The following is a 27829-nucleotide window of genomic DNA, read 5'->3' on the forward strand; positions in this document are numbered from 1 at the left end:
AAATAAAAGAGACACCTGAACTTGAGCCCAGTCCGGATATTAATTTCAGCATTTCTGATGTCTGTCAGCATGTTTTTTTTATTCTTGTTCATAAAAGTGATATTTCATTCAGTTGTTATAAAACAACGGAGACATTAACTTTTAAAGATATTAGATTTTTTTTTAAAACCCCTTAACTGTCACCGTCCCACCTGTGGACGCTTGGCACTCTTTTTTTTTTGTCGTCCTTTTTCTCTATAAAATCTTTTAGTAATCATCATAAATTATATATCATTTGAGAAGCTTAGAAGCCCAAGTTTCATCCTGTGAAAACCATTTTGAAATCGGACATTTGCGTTACCATGGAAATGGTACTTTAAAATCTTATGGCGGTCTCCTCCCCCTTAGTGGGCAGTGTCTAGTGTCATATTACAAAATGCATTACGGTCTTTTAGAATCAAAACTTTTTATAATCTTGGGCAACAAACATATCATTGGAAAGGTCTGAGTCTCAGGATTCCATATTTGGTGGTTATTTTGAGTATCGAAGTAAAATTGACAGAGAAATCTAGGGAAAAATTCATTAAAACAAAATTCAAAAGGAGTTTTGATGGCTCCCAGTGGCTGTTTGTGGTATGACGCCCAAAATAAAATCTCACAGAAACCTCAATTTTTTTCATATCAGCTTCAAATTTGGAACATAACTTATTTAGACACAAGGCATTAATTTTATCCAATTTTAGAGTAAAACCTGTTATGTAAAATATCTATAATAAATAAAATAAAATAAAATTAATATAGCGCATTTTATTTACAGTACATTTAAACTTCTATAACTTTTTAATTCTTTAATTTTTTGAAAAAAATCAATTTTGCCAAAATCTGCTAATTTTCTTCTTTAAAAAGAGACCAACCTTAGGTCTATATTCCAAAGTGTTCATAAAATCCAACAACAATTAAGAAATTTTAAAAAATAACACCTCAAAATTCCAAATAACAAAAAATATAAAATAAAAAATTAAGCAGACTGATATCGTCAAAATTTTGAAAAGTTACAGATCATACTGCCACAGATCTGTAATTTTCAAATGATAAACAACATAAAATATGAAAACATCTTTTCCTTTTCTTTTGATTTATTCATACACTGTGTGTGTGTGTGTGTAACAGCCAGTTTCTGTAAAGACACGTACCTTAAAAATCTTGGCTACAAACAAGCTCTTGAATATTTCTGCTGTTATTGCAGAGGAAAAAAAACATACTCTACACATTGACCACTGGTGACAACAGCAGGACATCTTGTCACAATTTTATGGGGTAACACAATGAATCCTACTATTAAATAGCCCAGTGTAGGATTTTCAGCTTAATTTAAATTAATAGAAAATGGTAAATATAATGTATAAAAATACAAAACCATTGTTTTGGCCAACAAATATTGTAACAACTACAAACAATAAATAAATAAATAACAGCAAACATGTGACAACTTCTTTGTTTACCCAACAGCTATTAAAACAAAATCTAAAATTAAACAAAAACAAAACAAAACAAAAAAAGTTCTGTGAGATGTTCAAAATCACAAAAAATGTGACAACTTGTTTGTTTGCCTAACTAATAAAAAAAAAAGAAAAAAAAAGAAAAATACACAAATAAATCTGACGTGGTGTGATTCTCTATGAGATGCTAGAGAAAATAATTTTACTTAACTGAGATATAATCATTGTGACTATTTTCCCATGTGGCAACAAGCCCCAGTTTCCCTTGTAGGATGCAGAATTTAGATGTGTCAGATCAGTATTTTTTTTTTTTTTTTTTTTTTTTGTAAAAATCCCCAAAGTGACCAGGAGTTGAGTTTCTTACCTGTCTTCAGCTTCACCTGTCTTCATTCCTCCTGTAGAGAGTGTGAATGTGTGGCAGGATCACTCTGCAACAGTCTGCAACACACAATCATTACAGAATTCAGGTTAGTGTGCATAGTGTACATGTCTTAAATTTTACTGTGTACATCAGGTACCTCGGGAACCGTGCGTTACAAAATGCAATTACCAGATTGCATTGAGATTTCATTACAAATTCAAAGAAAAAAGCCAAAAGAATCATCTTACATTTCACTACATAAATGTAAATAACAACGATAATAGTAAAAATAAACTGAACTAAGTATTTGTCTGTCAGAGTTAATAGAGTTTGGACCAAATTTGGCCTCTGTCATCATTTATCTTAATTTTGTCCTTTTTTCTCCATTCATTTCTCCACTCCATCCTTTTGAGTTTTCCAGTACCTGCACCAGAGAAGGATCCCCAAAGTATCCACCAAGCTTCACTGCAGGGATGCTGCATACTGCCTGAGGCTTTAAAGTTTTGGTATTATCAGGCCATAGAAAGAGCTATTTCATCCCTATGGGCAAAATTCAGCCTAGATGTGATATGAGTTCCTTCAACAAAGGTTTTGTGTCAGAGAGACTGATGAACTGAACTTGCTATTGTTATCTATTGCATTTTCCATACTCTCTCTTTCTCCCTCTCTCTTTCTGACTTTTGAATGCTGAAATCATCAGAATCAGTTACTCCAGAGAGTGTAAAAATAAATGAAATTATCTTTGATGTTTTACATTTAAAAAATACATTTAAAAAATAAATAAATATAACTATAAAATTAACAAATATATAGCAATTTATGTTAGAATTTATTTTATTATTTATTTATATATACACACACACGCATACATACATACACACACACACACACACACACACACATATATATATGCATGTATATACACACACACACACACACACACACACACACACACACATACTGTACATGCATAGAAAATCCTTATAAAATGTATAAGAATTAAATTAGAATATAATGCATGGAATTTTAAGTACTAAAACATTATTAAACATTATGTTTTGTAATGATACAATAAAAAATATTCCATATGGAAATCAGCATATATTATACATATATTTACAGCTACATTTGTATTCACATTTGTGTACACAGCCTTTTTTCAAAAGTATTCTATTAAATGCTGACCAATAAAAATCAAGTATTTCAGAGAGCCACGTAAAAATAATATAAATATATATTTAAAAAATAATAAATAATGCAACTATATTTGATGTTTTTTATATATATTATAGAAATATCAAATCTAATAATAAAATATACCTAAATATACAATAGAATTATATGTGTGTGTGTGAGGGTGGTACCTGTAATTAGGCCGAATGTTTATGTATGGTCATATGTACGTATGTATGTATTTATGTAATTGTGTAAGAGGGAACAAGAGAAACACAGAGAGAAGAGAAACAGGGGATGTGGGTTAATATGTGTGACTTGGTGTCTGAGGATCATTACGAGATGAAAGGAATGATGTGCAGGGCCCATAATGAGACTGCAGTGTGATTAATACTGACACTGTGAGCTGTCTCTAATTACTATAATTCAATCAGCCCTGTTCTACACACACTCTCTCACACACAGATGACACACTTACGTAAGTGCACATCTACAATACCCTCTCGCTCTCTCAAATACAGACGTATGCTCTCAGACAGAGGCTGCTGCAACTTCTTCTTTTAAATGGGAGTTGAAGCGTCTGAACTGACCTCGACAGGCTGCACTGAGATTCAGTCAACTGTTTAAAACAGCATCCAAACGGTTAGTAAAAGAGAAAAGACCTAGAAAATATAAACCGGTCATGATAGCAAACCTCCCTAGAGTCAGTCTTGCATACAGGAAGTTACATGATGAGAAGAGGTCCGTATATATGAGTGTGTGATAGCATTGGGGATCATCGGCGTTGTGTGTGTGAGCATCTCCCTTGACTAGCTGGTGAAAAATCACTGCGTTGCTCTGAAGAGAAATCTCCCTCCTGTCGTAATTAGCTGCGCTGCTTGACTGACGACCTCGTTAACGAGTGGCATCGTGCGATTCAATTTCTCTGTTTTTTTTTGTTTTGTTTTTTGTGCAGGAATCTGAAAGGATGTTGCTGCTAATTATCATAATTAAGACAGCTGATTTTTTCGCTTGTACATGGGGAAGGATGGCTTTAATTAACCGAACGGTTCTGGAATGGATTTGGACTCGACACTTGAGCCTGACACTGTTTACTCTGTGCTGTTTACATGGCAAACGAGTCCGATAAAGTGGTTTAAGTGTTTTTCTGCTCTCTCTCTCTCCCGCCCTCATATACAAAAATAAAACAACAACACTAAAAAAATAATAATCTATATTTTAAAAAAAACATAAAAAAAAAAAAAACCCCCCATCATTTTGTGTGCAATGAGCCCTCGATTGAGCTGACAGAGGAACTTAAAAACAAGCAGAAAAAAAACATGATTCTTAAAGGGACAGTACACCTAAAAAAGAAAAAATGTTATTTAATCACCCTCATGATGTGACACCATTTGACAGTAATTAAAGGGATACTCCACCCCAAAATTTTGTCATTAATCACTTACCCCCATGTCGTTCCAAACCCGTAAAAACTTTGTTCGTCTTCGGAACACAATTTAAGATATTTTGGATGAAAACCAGGAGGCCTATGACTGTCCCATAGACTGCCAAGTAAATAACAGTGTCAAGGTCCATTAAAGGTATGAAAATCGTCATCAGAATACTCCATCTGCCATCAGACATGCAATCTGGGTTATATGAAACGACTGGAACACTTTTTGTAAGCGAAGAAAACAAAAATAACAACTATTCAACAATTCCTTTGTCAACAGTCTCCTCTGTGTCTCTCCATATCACCGTATGCCGAGTATGCTCTTCTGTATCATCCTTGTGGCACGGATGATACAGAAGCGCATACAGTGATATGGAGAGCTTTTATTCGAAGACGAATGAAGCTTTTACGGGTTTGGAACAACATGGGAGTAAGTTATTAATGGCAAAATTTTCATTTTGGGGTGGAGTATCCCTATAAGGGATCCCTTCTTTAAGATGGCAAATTTGAATGTGCACAATTAGAGATTTCCAGTGCAGAGTGACTTAAATTTCAGTGTGTTCCTCACATAAATTAATCATTTGGCTTCAGAAAACTTTATTCAATGGTTCAGATGTGTTTGATTGGGGTTGGAGCTGAAATCTGCAGGACGGTAGTTCCCCAGGAGCAGGGTTGGAGACCCTGCCTTAGTTACAATATGCTTTATGTTACGCTTTAACAGAAGGAAAAAGTCATGCAGTTTTACAAGTTTTGGTAAAAGTTTTAGTCATTTTGTTATGTGCTTTTGTCTTTTTTATGGTTTTTATTTTTTTACATTTCTATTTACCTTTAACGTTTTATTTTTAGCAGTTTTAGTATTTTAAATAAAATTTTAAGGCAACATTTTATCTTTTCATTTTAATATTTGAACTTTTTTTTTATCTAATATTTATTTTATTTTATGTCACCTTTATTTTAATTCACAAAAATGTTTTTATAGATTTAGTTTTTGGTTAACAGTTTTTGGCTATGACAACACACTACACCTTTTAGTTTGGGGTTCCCATGTATACAAAATGGCAATGTTGGCCTGTATATATAGACATACATATGTGTGTGTCTAAGGTGAGAACAGTTAGTAAGTGGGACGAGAAGCTTTAGACATTGCCGGGTGAAAGGCCCTTTGTTGGAGCGAGAAGAGGAAAGGGGTTGGGATGAAGGGGGGTTAGTCAAGCAGGATAATGCACTTCATTGTGTTTTGTGGAGGAATGTGCAGAGGTATGGTTCAAATCAATGCCCTGCACACTGCCATTGTCCCGCCCTTGCAGCCCCTCGCTACCTTGGCGACCCCCTGCCGGAATTAGCATGCTCTGCCCCCGAGCCTGCACTTGAAGGAAGAAAGCGATTAAACTGGACCTGAGGGTAATCTCTCTGTTTGTGTGTGACTGTGTGTTAGGGTGTGCGAGGCTTGATGTATAATAAGGAGCAGACGTATGATGGGGCCCAGCTCTAGTCTGCCATGACTTGGCCTTAATTAGAAGAGACACAAACGGTGGGGTAGTAAATTACTACTGTAACCATGCACAAGTCACTCCAAACCAGACGCACACACAAACGCAGTCATCAGAGAAGGACTTCAGGGTCAAAGGGCACTGACTGAAAGACGAAAAAAAATGCCACAGGAGGCCCACAGTCAAACCTTAAAACAGACGAAGACAAAATACACACATTGAGATGTATCTGATCTATATCTATTCCCTGCCCTCTTTCCTAAATACCAGCTTTCACACACCAGAGGCAGAAGTATTTATTAATAAGTGGGGCCCGGAAAACTGTGAGGGCATTTTAGGGCTGTTCTGCATTGACATACTTACATGTGTTGATACTGTGTTTTTATATCTCACAAATGTAAACTTTTGGGTTTTATGTGATTAATTGAATATTGAGCTTTATGCTGTATACATTAAATATATTATTATGCAATGGTTTTTGTCCATTGGTTATTTTTTTATGTTTATTCATTGAATTCTTTAGTCACATGACTTCAGGCAAAGTCACATGACTTTTGATGTGCATGTAGAAATTTATTCTGCCAATGTCATGATCCCAATTTTTTAGTCTCCATATGTTAATTTGTTCAAAATTACTATAAAATGTAATTCATACATATAATGACTTGAATACATCTCTTTTATGATAAGCATGTTTTTAATTTTCTAAATTAAAAATAATTTTGATATTTTTTTTTATTCACAAAATCAAAAACAGCCTTTTTTATATCACAGAGAAAAAAAAGGCTAATTAAAAAAAGAAAATTCTTCAAAACAAAGCCTGATCATGTAGTTGGGTATAATTTTTTATTAAAAATTCTTTGATAAAAAAGAAGAATAAAACTGCTTATAATTTGAACAACTTTTGTCAACCAAATCAAAATCATATGGTCAACCAACATGCACAACATAAAAACAATAACTATAAGAAAGGGCTTCAAAAAAGTAATGTCTTGTTTTGTGAGGGCAAATGAAAATATGAACTACTAGTCTGACTGACTATGTAAATAAGACCTTACTGTTGAGCCCTGCACACACATCTAACCCCCCCACTAACACACAGACACACTCACCTGTCTGTGTGGTGTGTGAGGTCTCTGGAAGTGTGTAAATGGTGGGGTTGAGGGGAATGCAGGATTGACTATATTTAATTAGTGTCAGTAGATGTGTCCCGCTGGAGATCTCTAATTAGACTTTTACATGCTGATGTAATTACCTGAGAGTGCTGAATGCGTTTCATTTAATACAGCCCTCCCGTTTCTAAACAGCCGTTCTGCGCAGGTAACATGCTCAACCTGTCTGTTTCTGAATATAGGGCCCTTTGATGCGGCTCCTTCGAGAGCCACTCAGCTGTGTCTAGCCACATGGCCTTGTAGAACAGCACAACATTGAGGCCAGCCTTGCACAAACAAGACACTGTGGTACGGACACATAACTGAGAACACATCCTGACTGTGTATACAGGCCTGTCTTTGTGATAGAGTGGAAGGGCCTATGGCGCAGCTCCGCAAGGAAGCCTACCCCAGTCCCCCATATAAAGAGCCCTCTACCCAAACACCAAAACACAACATTACCTTACTTCAAATACAAAACATACATAGATAAAACAAAAAAAAATAAAAAATTCTATGATCATTTACTCATGCAGTTTTAAAGGTGCAACATTTCCAAAATGTTATTTCCAAAAAAAGAACATTCGTCAAAACTACTACTTTAGTGTTGAAATGATAAAAGAGAGTCAAACGGGTTTGACAAGACATTATGTTGAGCAAATGATGACAGAAATTGTAATTTTTAAGTCAACTACCCATCAACAACTCATAACAGGCTTCTTAGTGATGGTTTTAGCATGCAGGAGGGGCTCATTTTCTGAGACATAAATATTCAATTGAGACACCTCCATACAATTCTGGTAATCTGCTTGGTAACAATGGCCATTGTGAAAGACTCCTTATGCATACAATTGAATTGAGCCAAAACTGGAACGTCTTCCATATGCAACAAGGATTTGGAGGCAAACCAAGCAAGCCCCACACAGAAGAGAGTTTAGTGTGGAGGCGCTGCCACAACTCGACATCTCACACCAGTCTGCCATTATTGCAGCACTTTTCACAGCGGTTGTGGGCCCTCGCGGCTCGTCGCTCACTCAGACCACAGCAGTGCCCTGGCCCCTAACAGATGCGGCGCGGCCATGCGGCATAATTTAAAGGTTCGTTTTAATTGATTTCTTCCCTGAGAACGTTTTCCGCCTCAATACAACCCTTTCTTTTCCTGGCTGTAACACTCTCCGACTGGTTTTGTTGTGTGCATTTTTTTCCCCTTCCTTCTCTCCTCCTCTTTCTTCCAGTTCAGTCGAAAGTGCATTAGCTTCCAAACAGAGTAATGTCGTTTCGATTGGGAATCGATTGTACTCACCTCCCCACCAGCCCCTCCGCAAGAAAGGCTAAAGGGAGGAAGAACTGTTTGTAAACAGCGCCATGGCAACCACTGCCACTCTGACACTGGAGCAGAACCCTCAGAAGAATGGCCTGTTTTCATTATTATATATCAACATGTATGAATGTCCTAATATTACTCACACAAACAGAAACAATTACAAAAGCACACAAACATACATTCACATAAAAGGACATGAACACACACACATCCACATGAATAGACACACATGCTCGCATTAATACAACACAGAGTGAAATATCAACCATAAATCTTGGTCAATAATACACAGCTAAATTTGAACACTTCATGACAAGGGTGTAGGTTTGCTTTTGAGATTGGTGGGGACAAAACCCCCACCCCATCCCCATATTCATAATTCATAAACGGAGTTGTTTTATGTTTTGTTTAACAGACAATAAAATAATTACACAATTTTAATTTTTCTGAACCAACAACATTACAGTAGCATCAGAGCGCTGGGTGTCTTAATCACGCATCACTTTATTTTTATATTAATCTAACTGGATGATTCTGAAAGAATAATCAGCTGTTGCTGTAGTAACGAACACAACTTTCACATGCATCTGATTGACAGATAAACCGCACAATCTTATTTCAGTGTTTTTTTTGTGTGTGTGGATATTTCAGCTAACAGTTTGCATTGTACATTCAACTGAACAACATTCCTTTCACATGGTTTTCCATAAAATCAGATTATATTTGTCCTAAATTATGCTAGGCTGGTTGATTGTGTATCTCTTTCAGCACAACCTAAGTTTTTCTGTCAATATGCTTTATATAGAGAGCTAAGAATAGCCATAAATTGCACTTTCTATTTCTGTTTGCTCTGTTTTATCAAACACTGTACTTCAAACTCATCGATGCAACGATGTTAATTCGGGAAGTGAGCTTTTATATTAACTGTTGTGGACTGCTGTCTGGGTGCGATACCTGTTAGTAAACGCATCTGCGTTTCTCCTCCGGTGTGCGACTATGTTCTTACTCCGCCAATGTATTAAATATGCATTCTTTGAAAGCGCACAGTTTTCTAACATATTTACTTTAACTTCTTAGGTAATATCAATGGTATGACATTTCGGATGAGTCTGAAATTACAAAAACATACATATATTTAATTGTTTGATCAAAATTATTGCTAGGGATAGTTTGGTAGTCGCTGGATGTTGGTAGGGACATGTCCCTGGCGTCCCCCGCCAATTCTATGCCCCTGCTTCATGAAGAAAGTGCCTGTGTATTTGAGTGCATTCAACATGATGGTTGCCAGAGCACTGCGATATGGTTGCTAAGTATTTTTTCTAGGGTCTTTTGTATGTTGTATAATATAAATATAAAACCTGCCTGCATTAAACATGAAAATGCAGATTAAAGAAATTAAATAAAATAATTATTTAAATGAATAAAAATATAATAATAATTAAAGTAAACTTAGAGATTCCTAATATATATATATATATATATATATATATATATATATACATATATATATATATATATATATAAAAATAATTTCATATTGTATATATACATATATATTATATTTTTAGTCCCTGGAAATGACTTTGCCCATCTGTTCAAACGGACTTCAGGTTTAAAGGCCCTACAACACTCCGCATTGTATGAGGAATCATTCATGTCTGTATGATGAATTTAGTGGGAAGTTAAGTACTTAGAACCATGGATCTGTTCAAACGGACTTCAGGTTTAAAGGCCCTACAGTGTCTAGCGTGACTGTACGGTCAACAAACAGGGAGAAGCACCTCATCTCTCTCTCTTGCAAACTACAATGTCCAATTCTCAGACTGCACAAACAAGCCATAAAAATACCAGAGGGACACACAAAATCCCCCTAGATCCCCCTCTCCGCCCCATACCCCTCTCTCACGTCTCTTTGTTACAAAGAATGCTATTCAGTACCCAGTGACTTCTCTTACAAGGCAGAGGCAATAACAATAGCCTCCATGGAAACAAAAGGCAGATTATTAAATTGGAAGATGAGGGGGGAGGCATGTGAGAGTGAGAGAAAGTGACAGAGAGAGAGAGAGAGAGAGAGAGAGAGAGAGAGAGAGAGAGAGAGAGAGAGAGTGACAGAGAGAGAGAGAGAGAGAGAGAGAGAGAGAAACGTGGCAGTCTCTATGGCCAGCCACACATCTGGTGGCCATGTGTGGCTTTGAGCGCTAATGATGGTCTTCCTGAACTCTCCACAATTAGCCGCGGCCCAGAGAGAGCGTCTCTCCATGGCCCAGCAGAGGAGGGGGGCGGCGGGGCTGCTGCCACTGTCCGTCTCTGGCCTTCAAAGAGCGGACACTTCCACTTCTACCATCAGTGGCTCAAAACTAACTAACAACCCATAAAAGTCTTTAACAGTCCTCTGTAGTGCTTTGAACAGACAACTAGTCATGATTCAAACGGCCAGTGAAAAGTAGTAAGTAATAAAAAAAAAGTTTTAAAAGATGACAAAAACATTCCTCGCAACATGAGGAAGATTAGGGCGTCCACGTGCATGACCCGCTCTTTGGTTCTATCTCAAAACATACCCCATAATCAATTCGCCGAAGGCAACAAGTCCACTGCAACCACCGATGAAGACGTTAATTTGTTAACTTTACAAAAAGCATCGAGTCAATTTGTCTGGGTCTGTATTCCAAATAACCACAGTGAACTCTCACGCACACTCGCAAGCAACTGGATTCTTGAAGGGGGCGACACCTGGTCAAGGTTTCCATCCATTTCATTCAGGATGACTCTCAATGCAATTACAGCCGTTTTGTATAAAAGTGTGGGAGGCTTTCTTCTCAGGAGATTGGCTCCAGATATGAAACCATCGTGGTGATACAAATAGAAGATGGAGAAGAAAGCAAAGCGAAACAGACAGAAAGGGGCAGGGGTTGGGAGATTCGAGAAAACGAAAAAGATAGATGGAGAAACAGTGAGAACTTTAACCTGTTAATCAAATTGCGTTGCAGAACATAACGGCTTCAATAAAGATTGCATCGATTTACGGAGTCCAAGATCACAACAAAAATCTAATTTAAACCTGGAAATAAAATGTTTTGTAAACATTAAAACAAAAAAAAACAATCACAATGACAATACTAATAACACACAAATAAAATTAAAATTTAAATATAATCATTAGAACATTCTCAAAAGATCATTCTCAAATCATGCGTAACATGCTGATTATATAATATGCAACAAATATAACATGATCTGTTTTTAAAAGAACTTTCAAACTGCTCCTGTCAGCATCCACACCTTAGATTCCTGGCCCACGTATGTGTGTGTCTCTAAGTGTCGGAAAACCACGGGAAACATACTGATGACTCCACCATTCAGTCATTTTCACTTTTCGTCTCTCGTTCTCAATTTTTCAGAGTGACTGTGCGCAGAGGGAACAGCGTGAGATCAATACAGCTGAACTTCAGCCTTCGATCTCCTCAGTGCCATACTGTTACCACGGAGACAGCAGCTCCAGTCCCCAAGCGGCGGCAACCGCTGGAGTGAATGGCTATGTGTCCAGCAATCGGGGTTCACATGGTTCCTTTGCGCTCTGGGTGCCAAAATCTTAAGGGGCTTTTAAACACAGCATCGATGGAGGTAAAAAAAAGACCATTCTAATAACCTTCTGATGTGTTAACTGAGTTAAAACAGGCTTTTATGAGTTCCTGTGGGAATCTCAGCATTTCAGCATAGGGGGCTTCCTCTGGGTAGACCCTAATCTCACATCCCTAAACTTTAGACAATTGCCGCAAAGTCTGGTGCACTTTGCAGCCCATTCTGTATACTTAAACAGGAAAATCTCATTTGACTATGTAACGTAAATTTCAAATCCAAAGGTCTAATAAGTCCAAAGCAGCTTACGACCTAATGCCATAACAGATCTGTCAATCTGTCAAACAGATCAATTTTGATATTCATATTATTCATTTTTATTCATGAAGGAATGAGAGTCAAAAATTGTAATGGGCATTCAAGAATCATTCATCCCAATCATCCCGCAAGTGTGCACATCGTGTTTGTGTGTGCACGGCTGTCCTGTTCACAGGCCCGGCTCGACAATGAGCATAATTTGATTTGTGACATCTTCACTCTCATCTTGGTGTGGAGATCAAATTTTCAAGCCAAATGACCGCAGCGAAGCATCCACTTCCTCTGCTGCCATGGCGACGAGCTGCCACGGTGACATGGAAATATGGGAGCATCATAACAGATTATTGACACAGTTTGTTGAACGAATTAACTTTTCAACATGTTTTATTGCAATTTTTTTACACCAGCTTTTTATTTATTTATTTTTTAAGTAGCATTAACATTAGTTGGGATTAGTTTATGAATGATACAAATAAAGACATCTAATACCTGTCCCATAGCATGTGCAAGCAACATGCGTGTTTATATGCTTTTGGATATCCTGTGTTTTTACAGAACTTATAATTAGGTAATAGAATTGAAACATGAGCACATGCTAAAATAAGCTACTTAGATTAAAATGCAAAACAAATCCATTATGGTTCAGAATCTAGGCAAACCAAAATTAATCTCTCATAATGCCTTTGTTTCAGTGTGTGGGTCAGGTTTTGTCAACATTACGTCCACTAAATGCCCTCACAAGAAAAGTAAGACCTGAAATTAACTTAATAAACAATAAATTATGTTATAATGAAAATTAATTAACTAGTTGTGTGATGTTCAGTTTAGGGGGTTAAGGATAAGGGGATAAAAAAATATTATCTCAATACAAGTTTATGATAGGAAAACATCATAACATCAAAAAACATTGAGGGGCGGAACCACAAACAAACCGCACCGTTACTCACTCACATTAGTGTTAATTTTGCTCAGTTCATTTTGTTCCAAGTCATGTTTAGGGATGAGGAAAAAATGTGAAGTTGATGCCTCTATGATAACAGACTGATGTGCATCTAATAAATTATTACTAGGACAGGTGATATTATCGCTGATCTAGTAAGTAAAAGAAGAAAGAAAGAAATTCTAAAATAAAATATTATAAATAAACATTTTAATTATAGTATTTTAATAAAATGTTATTAGAAATTATTGAAAACAAAAAGAAATAAATATTTTAATTATAGTATTTTAATAAAATGTTATATATAAATAATTGAAAACAAACAAAGAAATTATTAAAATTAATTTCAAATCAAATTAATTTATATTTACTGGTCATAATATGCCAGAAGTGGACAAAACAAACAAAAAACACCTAACGAGTTTTACAGTGAATAAACAGTAGTGGACAAACTTTTACACATTTGTATAAATATATTTGCTTAAAAAGATCAAGTAAGGAGTTAAAACATTATTTGCCACAGTTATTCACTTATATAACACTTAAGGTTTTCAATAAAAGCCAAAGTATTAAGCTTTCCATGTCACCTAACATCCTAAGAGCTGTTCAACTAAATACCAGCACTCTTGGAACGCCCCTCCACCGATAAAATTCATGGACAAGCACTAATTGTTATAAAAAACAACAGATGTCTAGATGTGTCCTTATTTAGCTAGGTAAGGTATAGGTGTGTGTACGAATAGGGCCACTGCTCTCAGTAAAGCAGAATGCAGGACAGTAACACACTTTCAGATGAGATCATATTCTTGATAAACATTACAGAGACACACAGAGAAAGAAAAAAGGGACAGGCAAGACAGAGACAAAGTGAGTGTAAACGTGTATGTGTGTGTGTGTGGGACCATGGTGACGGAACTGTAGATCCTCTTTGCTCTGGCACTAAAACAACCATCTGCTGAAGCTTTGTATTTTAGACCTGCGACAACAACGAACCAGCTGTACGCGTCTGCGGGCATGTGCGCTTGTGCCTGCGTGTGTGCTTGTGCAATATGAGCGAGGCGGAAAACAAGAAGAAATGAAAGAGACGAACACCTGTGAGCTGCCAACACGATTCACGGCATGAGTCACCTCTTGGTAATGAATACATTAGGAACGGAGTAGCATGTCCCAGTCCACCGGAGGACTCAGAAATGATCGGTTAGTGGTCCTTGCTCCGCGTCTGACGTGCTCCTCGATTCAACCTGGTTGCAGTTTATTCCCCTTCGACATAATGGGCAACAAAAGCAAATTTAACCTTGAAGAATAAACAGCATGAGTTTGAATGTGGGCTGATCTTAAAGAGGCTATTAAGCATGATGGATAGTGCTTTAATCTACGTGCAAAAATAATTGTCTTCTTGTTTCATCTTCCATCTTCATTATATCTGAAACTCGGCGAGGACAGAATGACAGAGAGGTGAAGTTATGCAAGGAGAAGTGCTCTTTTATGGTTACAACACAGTGTTTGGTCTGTCTTCTAACAAATTATGCTATTATTATGAAAAAATATAATCTTTGTAATGCTTGTATCAGTCTTTTGAAACCTGACTAGATGTATGAAAACAGAGAGAATTATTACACTGATTGAAGGAAAGAGAACTCAGAAAACATTTATTAAAAAGAGAAGGAAAAGGACAGACTGATTTCAATCTATTCAATATCAAGGGACTCTTAAGGTAGTTAATAATATATTTTTTGAGTGGTATATAACTCCAGGGCTCTTAAAGTTCAAACCTCCTTTACAATGGGTCTGTTTACAGATTTCTATGACTGACTCCAGAAGGTCATTCAGCACATTGGGCATCATTTTTTAAAGCCTGCGTTTGAATAGTGTGACTTTCACAAAGTTGCTAATGGAAAAGTTTGAGCAACATTGAGTGACACCCAGTGTTTGTTGCTTTGGTTCTCTGGATATTTCAGACATCTTACAATAGAAAAAGGCAGGTCAGCTCAAGTCCCCCGCTCTGTGTCTCCCGTCTGAGGACAATGAGGATCACGTAAGGGCACATTCGAGCCTCTGACATGCTCACAGAGCAGAGAGAACAGCACCTGATAGACTAAAGAGTCGACTCAATGAAAGAAACTGAGATAGGAGCAGAAAGGCCATCGCTGATGTCTTAAACTCAGGACTGTGATGATAGTAAAATGCAAGAATCTGGCCTTTTCAATAGCGCTAATGGAGGCAAATGAAACATCCCTGTTCAGTAACACCCGGACAGGTGGTTTATTGAACCGCAGGAAGAGTAACTTCTATAGACTTGCATCAAGATGCAACAGCAGTTGCACTCTGTTTTACTTCCATAATGTGAAGGATTTCCAAGTGAATTAAACTGGAAAAGTAGAACGGGACTTGATACTATCTATTGGAAATTGATTACATTCTGAAAAGTGGTTGAAGTGGTTCAAAAATAAGAAAACTTGAAAAAACAGAAGGTCTTTTCAGAAGTGAAACAAGTTATTCCATTTGGATGAACAATTATGAAGACTTTAAAGATATACTTCAAGTTTATTTTATTAAGTATACTTAAGTAAAGCACAAATAAAATATTAAATATACCCAATATACTTTTAAATATACTATCTGTGTTCTAGTAGTATACTTGTAAGTGTACTGTTTCAATACGTCTTGGGACTAAATTGGCCCACTTTCTAGTATATAAAAGTATACTTTTAAGTATACTTTCAGTATAACTGTAGCAAACTTTGAGTACACAACTAGTTCACCTCTATGTTTGTAGTTTGTCCTGCAATTATACTAAAAGTGAACTTATAGGTATACTGATAGTTTACTAATTAAATATTTTATTCACTTTGAAGTATACTCTCAGTAAACTACTAGTTTAGTAGATTTATACTGCAAGTATACTCATAAGGTTTCTTTAAGTGAACTTTACATCATACTTTATGTATACTACTATGTCCCTATTTAGGTTTTAACTTGTATATATTTTGTTATATGAATATCTGAACATACAAAACATCCAAAGAAAGAACAGGGTATCTGATGTAAACATTTTATTCTAGCTTCATGCATTCTTTTTTTTTAAACACTTTAATGTGGGTAAGTTTCATAAAAAATAAAGAAATAACATTTTGAACAAAAAGCTGAAAAAAAGACTATGAATTGGATTCAGAATAATAATCAAAATGTAGATGTCGATCAACACCCCAAAGCTTGACTGTAATTATTACCTCTTAATCGGTTGACATTTTATTCCATAAGGTTGCAGTTTTGATGCTGTTTCATGTCAGGTGATCATGTTAGATTACATGTGTTAGGATCTGTTGTTTCTTTTTTTCTTCTTCACTTGTGTTTTTTTGGAAATTCTGTACAGGAGATGTGTACTAGTGCCCTCTACCGTATAACAATGAAAGCACAGATTCTAGGAGCACAAGTATAGTTCAAATATATTTCGACTTTTTGTAAGTAAGTCAAGTATACTTAAATGTCATTTTAAGTATATTTCTGAGGAGTAAATAAAGCCCATTTCTGAGAAGTACATAAAAAGTAAACTAAAAGCATACTTTCCTATTTTTAGTTTAAAAGAAGTGTACTAGTAGCACACTTGAATAAACTTCTTTTTTGTAAGGGAAGGCTGAAATTGAGACATTTTGGTGGGATTTGACAACTCCCTCTAGCGGGCTGAGGTGGGTTGCACCCTCAGAATTAGTGATGAAAGGGGTGTCTACACTGAAAACTGGTCCGTCACATACAAAGACCTTAGTCAAATCCCAGAAAGAGGAGAGAGACAGAAGGCAGAGCAAAAAACTGGTGGGATCACACGTTTTGGGGCCCAAATTGGGTGGTTAAGTAGAGGTAGAGAGAGAGAGTGAAAGAAAGAAAAAGAAAGAAGAATGCATCTCCTGTTCTTCATGAAGCGCCTCAGACTTGTCCAAGAATAAACAGGAAATGCAGCTGCATTTGGACCACTCCCCTCCCCCCTTGTCCTAAAATACCCCACATTCCTAATGGACTTCCATCATTTTTCTATCCAACCGACCCAACTTATTCAGGCTCAGAGATGTGGAAAATGGAAATAAAAAGAGAAGTTCTTCCCAACATCTTCCCGCCCCATTCTCCTGGACACATTCTTTGCTTTGTAATGTGGTCTGATAGTTAGAAATCTGGACACGCAGTTGCGTTATTTGACTAATCCCTCTTTCTTGAGAGCAAGAGGAGGAGAATGGTGGCTTTGTGGCTGCAGACATGTGGCGAAAAGGACTATACAGTACCAAATTGGGGTCGCCCAGAGACAATGGTTGTCCTTCAGCTTATATTCACAGATGTCCCACAACTCTATCAAAGTGTCTCTCCTCATAAAGACTTTTGTATTTCTATCTTGCACTGCAACAATAGGAGCAAAACTCCTGAACAGAAGCTTCCATCCACTAATAGGCTTTGTGTCGCACTTCTTCTGACATGGTGGCTAGAGTTCTGGGACCCAAATCTGGGAGGAGGCTTGATTTAGCAGGGAATCAACAGTTTACGCTCTTTTGACACCTGCTTACAGAAAAGACACTAAAATGCACAGTTAAAGTGGAAGTGAAGCGTTTAGTCAAGTTTACATTATTTAATAAACTGATTTCCACTTTAATAAAAAATATATGCAACAAACATGAAAAAAATTATGTTTTGTTACAGCTTTTGGAGCAAGGGCGTCGCCATCTTGCAATACTATGTTGGATATTCATCCGATTTATGGTGAGAAATAACCCATTTGTGTTCAAAAAGTAAAGAAATGCTTATATTACTTCACTGGCCAAAAGAGCAAACCAACATTTTGTCGTCATACGCTGTGGTACTGCAAGATGGCAGCACCCTTGCTCCAAAAGCTATAACAAAACATCGTTTTTTTCTTTGAAATGGTTACATTAATCGTGTTTGTTATATGTTTTTTAATCAAAGTGGAAATAATGTAATCTTGACTGACTGCTTCACTTCCACTTTAAAGATAGATATCAAACATAAACTTCAGCTTATCCTGGTTTAGCCCCAGACAGAGGAACCACATGACTATATTCTGCTCTGATGGAGTGCGGCTCTTCATTTGAAGCATATTAGTTGCCCTCTTGGACACAAGGTCCAAACAAAACATGCATATGCATGCGGTCGGACCAATAGAGGGATTATGTCCATGAATACATTAGGCTGAGACAGCAATTCTGCATACCAATGCGGACAGCTGACATGCCCCTTGTCAAAGTGTCTGAGCTTTGCTTGAATGTATACATCTGGACGTCTAAGATCATGTGATCTTATTATACTTTTAATTAGATCACGTCTATAATGGGAAGCAAGATCGTTTGTTTGCTATTTTCCCACACTATTTCCATACTGTATCAATCACTCACTTTCTTGGCCAGAACAGACAGATAAGCATTTAGTGAAGAAAGATGGGGTGACATACAATAGAAAACGGAAAAACAGATAAAGATGTGAGAGGTTTACAGGAGGAGCTATAGACTTTGTACTATAATATGTCAGCATATAAAGACACATTAACAGACATTGTAATTTTTCTACATATTTTAAAATATAAAGTAAAATACAGCTTTACTGGGTACTTTTTGTAATAATGATAATAATAATAATAAACAATAAAAAAAAAATCTACATATAAAATAAACACATAAAACAATTTAATAAAAATAAATATCCAAAATAAATCTCACCTCTAATATCATAATTAAAAAAAACAATTATTTAAAAAACATCAACAGCTATTTTCAACAACAATTATTATTAGTTTTTATTATTATGATAAAAATAGCACGACAGCATCCATCACGCCACATCAAACTGAAATGCAATCCCACAATTCACTGGGCCATGTGCTAACCAGGCAGGCATGTCTCCCTCTCATAGGTGAGCTGACCCCACCGCAAGCAGATGAATGTGGGGTGTGTACGCCCTCCTCTGTGGAGTTGAACTGTGCTTCTCCACTAATAGAGATCTAAGCTCAGGACACACAGGTGATTACCTACACTCTCAGAGGTCATGCGGGGGTCATGAGCATTGCAGCACAACGCTGTGTGACAGACTGGCCAGGTAGCTTTGTAATTACCCATGAGGCTACAGCAGTGGCAGAGATGCTGTATTGAGGGATGCTGAAAGCAACATCCAGCAACCTCTTTGATTGGGGTTAACAAGGGTGTGATTTGCATAAAGGGAGTGGTTTGATTAGTAGTTTTGTGTGCATGCTCAGATTCTTGGAAACATTAGGGGCGTCGGTGAAATGAACCAGCAATTGTGTGATTGCATCTAGTAGCAGGTTTGGGCTTTGAGGAGGACTTTCAAGTTCTTTATACACAAGGGCATTCTAGTGATGGGATAGAAATGACCCTTGCCAAACTGTCGTATCATGTAGCATTAAAATTTTCTTGTTTGAATTAAGTGGCGAACTGCACTGCAAAAATAGTAAGACTGACTATGAAATTGAAACTTGTTGCCCTTTGAGTGTAACAGAGAGTCTGTGACTAGCATGCAACAAAAAGCCCCAAATCATAGTAAACGTCTTAGTCTCTAGAATCCAACATTTCTACGTGACGTGCACTGTAAATATTAATAGATATACAACTAATATTAAACTACTTTGAAATTAGTTTTTAAATCTAATTTGTAACTTGAAATTTGATTTCAAACTGGTTTAAAATTTGAAAGAGGTTTAAAATCTACTTTGTAACTGGTGTGAAATCTGATCTGAAATCTCACATAAAACCATTCTGAAATCTGAAAAGCTATTTGAAGCTATTTTTTTCTCATTCTATGAAGATCTGTGAAAAATCCATGTTGTTTGTTTTTGGGAAAATACATTTTAGGATGGCATCTATAAAAAAGGAGGAGGATGATCTTGTAATTGATGCACCTAGTTTGTGATTGGTTTGCAACAACACAACAAACAATACATTATGAGTTTCAGCCTAGTGGTGTGTGGTGGCGTTAAAAGTAATGCATGACTTTCCTAAACAAACCGCCTAATTTGAGGCATTACTCATGTCTGCAGCACAAATGGTGCGGGACAAGTCACGAATACTTTACATTGTTGTCTGATCAATCAAAAACAGAGTGGTGGTCTGTTTCCAAACTCTTCACTCCAGGTGAATAAATGTTTTATCCTCTCCATCTACAGACAGAGGGCAGTCAGAGCAGCTCTGAGTGCTTATGAGAGCTCAACCTGTTATCTTAGAGTGAGCAAAGTCACGGAGAGTGAAAGACAATGAAGCCTTTAGCTAACACACTCTGACAGGCCACCCTTCAGAAGAGTTAATAGACTCTGACCTAGTGTTTTAAAGTGTGTGTGTGTGTGTGTGTGTGTGTGTGTGTGTGTGTGTGTGACAGAGAGAGAGAGAGAGAGAAATAAAGGGAGAGAGACTGTTATTAAAACGGACATCTTATGGACTGACACCTGCATTTCATCACTACAAACACACACACCTTCATGTATTATTCACCCTGGTGACCACTAGGCTGGCATTCCCCTGGCGGTCCCCAACCTCAGGGATGAGAGGATTAAACATTAAACAGCACATGACAAAATGGAACAGAATGAATAAATAAACTGAAATGGCCCCTGGATGCACAGTCAGTGTGTGCCACGCACATACACCTATACATGCAACCAAAACACACATACACACACCCACAACTGCACTGTTGAAACTAAAGCGACCCATCATGTCATATTGATAGCAACAGAAATAACAGCTATAAAACAGCTCCTCTCCCTTTCTAAAATGCAATACATTTACATTTAATCATTTAGCAGACGCTTTTATCCAAAGCGACTTACAAATGAGAACAATAGAAGCAATCAGACCAGCAAGAGAACAACAACAGTATACAAGTGCCATGACAAGTCTCAGTTAGTCTAGCACAGAACAAGTAGCTATGTTTTTAATGGCACATAAGTTTGAACTAGTGAGTTTCGGTATATTGGTGCCGCGCCAGTGGTCGTCTTGTAGGCAAGCATCAGTACCTTGAATTTGATGTGAGTGGCTACTGGTAGCCAGTGTAAACTGATGAGGAGAGGAGTAACGTGAGCTTTTCTTTGGCTCATTGAAGACAACTCTCACTGCTGCATTCTGGATCAGTTGCAGAGGCTTGGTAGAACATGCAGAAAGGCCCGCCACGAGAGCATTACATTAGTCCAGTCTGGAGAGAACAAGAGCTTGGACAAGAAGTAGTGTGGCTTGCTCTGACAGGAAGGGTCTGATCTTCCTAAAGTTGTATAATGCAAATCTGTAGGACCGGGTTGTTGTAGCAATATGGTCTGTGAAGCGTAACTGATGATCGATCACAACTCCTAGGTTTCTGGCTGTCCTGGAAGGAGTTATGGTTGAAGAACCCAGCTGTATAGAGTAGTTGTGATGAAATGGTGGGTTAGCTGGAACCACAAGCAGTTCTGTCTTAGTAAGGTTGAGCTTAAGGTGATGGTCCTTCATTCAGCTAGAAATGTCTCTCAGACAGGCTGCAATGCGAGCAGAAACCATCGGATCATCTGGTTGGAATGAGAAGTAGAGTTGAGTGTCATCAGCACAGCAGTGATAAGAAAAACCATGCTTCTGAATGACAGATACTAATGACGTCATGTAGATGGAGAAGAGAAGCGGTCCAAGCACTGAGCCTTGAGGAACCCCAGCAGCAAGAAGTTGTGACTTAGAAACCTCACCCCTCCAAGACACCCTGAAGGACCTACCTGAGAGGTAGGACTTAAACCAAAGGAGTGCGTTTCCAGAGATGCCCATCTTTCTGAGGGTGGACAGGAGAATCTGGCGGTTAACTGTGTCAAAAGCAGCTGACAGATCCAGCAAAATGAGTACTGAGGATTTGGAAGCTGCTCTTGCCAGTCGCAGGGCTACAGTAACCGAGAGCAGGGCAGTCTCAGTTGAGTGGCCAGTTTTGAAGCCAGATTGGTTGCTGTCCAGGAGGTTGTTCTGTACAAGAAACATAGAGAGTTGGTTGAACACAACTCGCTCAAGTGTCTTTGCAATGAATGGAAGACGGGATATCAGTCTGGATTTAGAGATGGTTTCTTAAGCAGTGGGTTTACCCGAGCCTGCTTAAATGCTGTGGGAAATGTACCAGAGTGAAGAGAGGTGTTGATAATGTGAGTAAGTGAAGGTATGACTGAAGAAGAAATGGCCTGAAGGAGGTGAGTGAGATAGGATCAAGTGGACAAGTAGTAGGATGATTGGAAAGGATAAGTTTGGAAACGTCCGTCTCCGAGAGTGGAGAGAAGGAAGAGAGAGAGTGTGTATTAGTCGTTATGAAGTTATCATCAGTCTGCGGTTTGGAGAATTGGTCACTGATGGTTCTCGTCTTGTTTGTGAAGAAAACTGCAAAGTCATCAGCTGTAAGAGTTGATGAAGGAGGACAAAGAAGAGAAGAGAAAGTTTTGAAAAGTGTGCGAGAGTCAGAACAGTTGACAATAGGTTAAAGTACTGTATGTGTGATCATTATTTAGCTACGAGACCTAGTGGGGTGGTCAAGCTTTGCTGTGAATACTAAATGGCAGATGACCTTGAATGGGGCAGACCTGCTAGCGATTCATGCTGATGACATCAGACAGGGCAACAGAACCCCCTACCGGCTGAGACCTCACCCATAACCATGTCCGAGATTTCCATTTTGCTTTCCACCCATCACGTGCTGCTCTGAAGGGAACCAATTTGGTTGAACCTGTGGCTATCATGCATTCAGAAGTGTATTGCTGGAGTTCTAAAGATACAATAAAATACTTAAACCAGGTAAATGTTTACAGGGCTGGTATTAAAACTGAAAAAGCTGATAATTATTTTCATGTTATAGCCAATAAATGGCCAATATTACAAGTATATATTATTTTGACAAAAAAATTGAAAAAACATTAAAAACTACAATCAATACTGCTACAATTAAGTCAAGGCATCACAATATTTAAATTATCAACACATATCTAAATTATATTTTTTCCTAATATAATATTTAACAGTATTGATAAAGTACTTTTTTTAAGATTATCGGTAACACTTTATTTTAAGGACCAATTCTCACTATTAACTAGTTGCTTATTACCATGCATATAACTAGCATACTGGCTGTTTATTAGTACTTCTAAAGAACATATTAATGCCTTATTCTGCATGACCATATATTAGATCCCTAAATCCTACCCCATACCTTAACTTAACTACCTTACTAACTATTAATAAAAAATAAAACTCTAATATTGGCTGAAAATTGATATGGTACAGATATATACCTACTATAAATTTGGGTTCTGGAGAAAACCAGATGACAACTACTGGTTTATGGCATCTTCTATGTATTTGTGTGTGTAATTACGTGTGTAGGAGTCCGTTTGTTCTGGTGGGCATATATGACTGTGTGTTTTAACATTAAGCATGCGTGTACGTTGGTCTGCGGGTGTGTGTGGGGGTGTGTGTCTGTGGATGTACAGTATATAATTACGTGTCTTTGTGTCTGTGTGTCCTCCTTATCTGTTCTCCTCTCCTTCAGTTCATTGGCAGACTAGCTGAGCTCAAACTGTTCAGCTGCGACTGGTCCAAGCCCAGTAATTACAGCTTGTCAGAAAGAATTAATTTTCTCATTTCTCATAAAGATGTGTAAAAATTACCATGTTATTATACACTGACACTCTCCAGAGGCACACACCAAATTTAATTTAGAATTCTTCCCGCACATTAAATTAAATCCATAAATAAGAGTTTAGGCATTGGTAGGGAAGCATATGTTCGTTAGGCCGAACAGGCTGCTCGGGCCTGCGCTAATGTCTATTGTAATCTTTTAATAGCTTGTGCCTTCTAAGCACCAATAAATTTATATGATCACAACAGGCGACGTCGAGCGCACGGCCAATTAGGAATGCCGATGCTGCCACCGTCGCCACTGCTGCTGCTGTTGGCCTCAGGAGGAAAGAGAGGTGGGAAAACTGGAGGAGAGAGAGAGAGAGAGAGAGAGAAAGAGACAACTGCCTGACCGCTGTCTGGATCTCTAGGTGTAATAAATAAATATTTATTTATTTATTCCTGTGCCGACAAGCAAATCTAAATTTTCAGCATCCATTGCTCCAGTCTTCAGTGTCACTTGATCCTTCAGAAATCATTCTAATATGCTGATTTGGTGTTCAAGAAGCATTCATTATTATTATCATTGTTGAAAACATGCTGCGTAAAATTTTTTGGAAATTGGCTTTTATGATTCTTTCATGAATAGAAAAGTTCAAAAGAACAACATTTATTTGAAATAGAAATAAAATTGTGAATTTCTTACACAAAAAAAATCTTACTGAATTCAAACTTTTGAACAGCAAAATCAGGGCTATTATTGCCGAAATTGAAACTAAAACCAAAATGTTACTTGAAATAAATCAAACTTTAACTGAAAGAAATTATTAATATATAAATATACTTAATTTTTTTCAGCTAGATGGCAAGGCAACATACACACAAACACACACACACACAGACACACATATACATACATATATATATATATATACACATAATATACATATATATATATACATACACACACATATATACATACACACACACACACATATGCATATATATATATAATGTTATAATATATATATAGATATATATATATATATATATATATATATATACAAATCAAATATATATACATGAATCAAATATATATACACACACACAACACATTTATAAAACAAAAATGTCAAAAATGAACTAAAAATATAAAAAAAAAAAAAAAAAAAAAAAAACTTCAAAAACAAACGCAAAAAAATATAAATATTAAAAAAAAAAAAAAAACTATATATATATATTTGATATTATGTTAAAGGCTTTATTTTAATTTTAAATTCACTGTGTTAATGCACAAAATGTTAAAGGCTTTATTTTAATTTTAAATTCACTGTGTTAATCCATTTCCAGCTTTTGTAACCCGGCCTTTTTCATGTTCACCCATATCCCACCAAGGAAAGCTCTGCCCTGGCGACACAGGTTTGAATCCAGCTTGCAACACTTCCTGAACTTACTGTCTACATAATTTCATGACCTCTCTTTAATATACTATGAGAAAAAAAAAGGCTGAGGTAGAAGCATAATACGAATCAGAAAGATTTACAGATTTTCACAAAATTGGTTCAAAATGCTCTCAAAATCTCACTTTCATGTTCATTTGTTGAACATTTTAGAGAAATTTGATTATGCTTTTAGCTAACAATTATAGTGTAGCTAAAAGACTTTTACTATGTTTAAATCCATTCTCAAACATCTTCACAGAAAAGGGGGGGAAAGGGATTGAAATTAGATGTGATTTTAGCAGTTATTCTGTCCAAGCCACATAACAAAAGTCAAACATCTTGATAAAAGTTTGCAGTCATTAATGAACAATGTTTTGTAAGTGGGTAGATGCTCCAGTGTCATTAGGGACTGGGGACAGAGCCATGATTTCTGGATCAGAGCGCATCATATCATCGTCTATATTATGCATCTACAAATAAAACGCTACATCAATCATACGACTATTTATAGTGTGGATAAAAGAGAAATCTAACACAAATAAATGTGTTTTTTGCCTGCCAAAACTCCATGTACTTTACATGGATGCCCACAGAGAGAAATAAAGAGAGACGGGGAGGAGGTGGAGACAGTGAAAGAGACACACAGGAAGAGGGAGAGGATGGTTGGTTGGAGATGAAGGCACAGGAATGGTGGATCCCACTGCGAGGGGGCACAGGATGACGGTCTCCCACTGGCACGCCGCATAGACAGTGCTTAATCGTACGCAGACTCACACACAGTGGGCAGTGCCACAGTCAGAAAGACGGAAATAGACCGAACTCACACATACCGCCAACTGAGTCTCATAGGCTTCATGAAATATGACTACAAGCTGTGAGACAGCAGCCTCTCTGACACACTCAAGCCCGTCTGTGATATGGTCCCACACACACAGACATGTATGGTACACATACATGACAAAGACGTCCACCTACAGCCCCATCCACCCACAAACACAGATGAACAGACAAACAGCCCCTCTCCAGAATCCATTCACGCACGCAGACAGACACAAACACAAGCAGTCCCCTGATGGCGCTCATAGGTGAGCTGGAGTGTGTGTGAACGCTGGGGATGGGGAACATATGCTGTCCAAAGAGCCATGAGGCAACGTCTACTACGTGATCAGAGCTTTCAGAGTTCATTACTGAATTATAGAGTGCCATCATAAAAACATTTATACACATATACGGTGTATAAATGTTAACTTGTTTGTAGTTAATATACAGGGATTCTGAAGATTACTTTTTTTCAGATTTTTTTTTTCTTTTGCATGTTTGGATAATATCCACATTTAAAGGGGTCATATGATGCAATTTCAAATTTTCCATTCTCTTTGGAGTGTTTCAAGCTCTTGGTGAATAAAGAAGATCTGTAAAGTTGCAAAGACTAAAGTCTCAAAGATATTCTTTATAAAAGTTGAGACTCGTCCACGCTCCCTGAAATGGCTCGTTCTAACACGCCCCCACATGTCTATGTCACTATGTGGGAAGATATGCACAACTCAATTGAAAATTTAGAGTTGGTAAGATTTTTTAAAATGTTTTTTTTTTAAATTAGTCTCACATGCTCACGCATTTATTTGATCAAAAATACAGTAAAAACAGTAATATTGTAAAACATTATATATTTCAAAATTTAATTTATTCCTACGATGGCAAAGCTGAACTTTTAGCAAACCATATTGCCTTCAGTGTCACTAATATGCTACTCAAGAAAAATGTCTTATCATCAATGTTAAAAACCGTTGTGCTGATTAATATTTTTGTGGAAACCATGATACCACTTTTTTAGGATTCGATGAATAAAACGTTCATCAAAAAGAACAGCATTTATTTAAAACCTTTCGTAATATTATAAATGGCTTTACTGTGATTTGATAAATTCACAAAAAAAAAAAAAAAAAAAAAAAAAAAAAAAACCTCACTAACTCCAAACCTTTGAATAGTGGTGTAAATAATAATGAACTATATTAAATATATAAATATGTAAATAATTAGCATTCAGGAACTTTCACTAAGATTAGTCAGGGGTAACATATAATTACTAATATAACACTTTAATAGTGCAATAGGTCAAAGGTCTGGGTCTAAAAGGTGACTACAGTACATAGATTTTTGGGAATCAGTCAATAGTTGTCAGCCACACTGACTGACAACTATCCTTAATAACGGTGGTTACGGCCATCTGCTATGTGTCCAAATACATTTGGGGCCCTGTAAATCCTCACATCAGCACAAAATCACAAGACGACACCAGACATTACTGCATTTCTTTGGCCATAAAAGGAAAACGGGCCATGAGTATACTGTAATAATGACACATGAAAAATGAAAGCATTAGGAAAGTTTGTAAAGGCCTTTTGCAGATGGACAAATTACGTACCGGTAAGTTGAGGCTCCTTGTGGTGAAAGAGTTTTGTCCTTGTGTCTGCTTCTACCAAAACAAAACAAACACAAAAAGAACAAGTTAGAGACTCCACTCAGGCTCTCCAGCCCTC

The 27829-nt window shown here is 37.0% G+C and overlaps 1 protein-coding gene across 7 annotated transcripts in view; it reads right to left on the minus strand.

Moving 5' to 3' along the window:
• Nucleotides 1-27829, minus strand: part of LOC109067363 (transcription factor SOX-5-like) — a 189588-nt gene that overhangs the window by 93787 nt on the left and 67972 nt on the right. For 5 of the 7 annotated variants that reach the window (XM_042740686.1, XM_042740693.1, XM_042740674.1 and 2 more), the window contains 2 exons: nucleotides 27715-27765; nucleotides 1843-1916 (listed from right to left, as the gene is read on the minus strand). The exons of 1 other annotated variant lie outside the window; for it this stretch is intronic. In XM_042740686.1, the coding sequence (XP_042596620.1) occupies nucleotides 1843-1868 (26 nt within the window). In that variant the 5' untranslated portion in view covers nucleotides 1869-1916; nucleotides 27715-27765. The remainder of the gene's footprint in view (nucleotides 1-1842; nucleotides 1917-27714; nucleotides 27766-27829) is intronic. One more of the 7 variants, XM_042740699.1, reaches the window with a different exon arrangement.

The sequence above is a fragment of the Cyprinus carpio genome, chromosome A4 (assembly GCF_018340385.1).
Source record: "Cyprinus carpio isolate SPL01 chromosome A4, ASM1834038v1, whole genome shotgun sequence".
In the NCBI taxonomy this organism is placed as follows: Eukaryota; Metazoa; Chordata; class Actinopteri; order Cypriniformes; family Cyprinidae; genus Cyprinus; species Cyprinus carpio.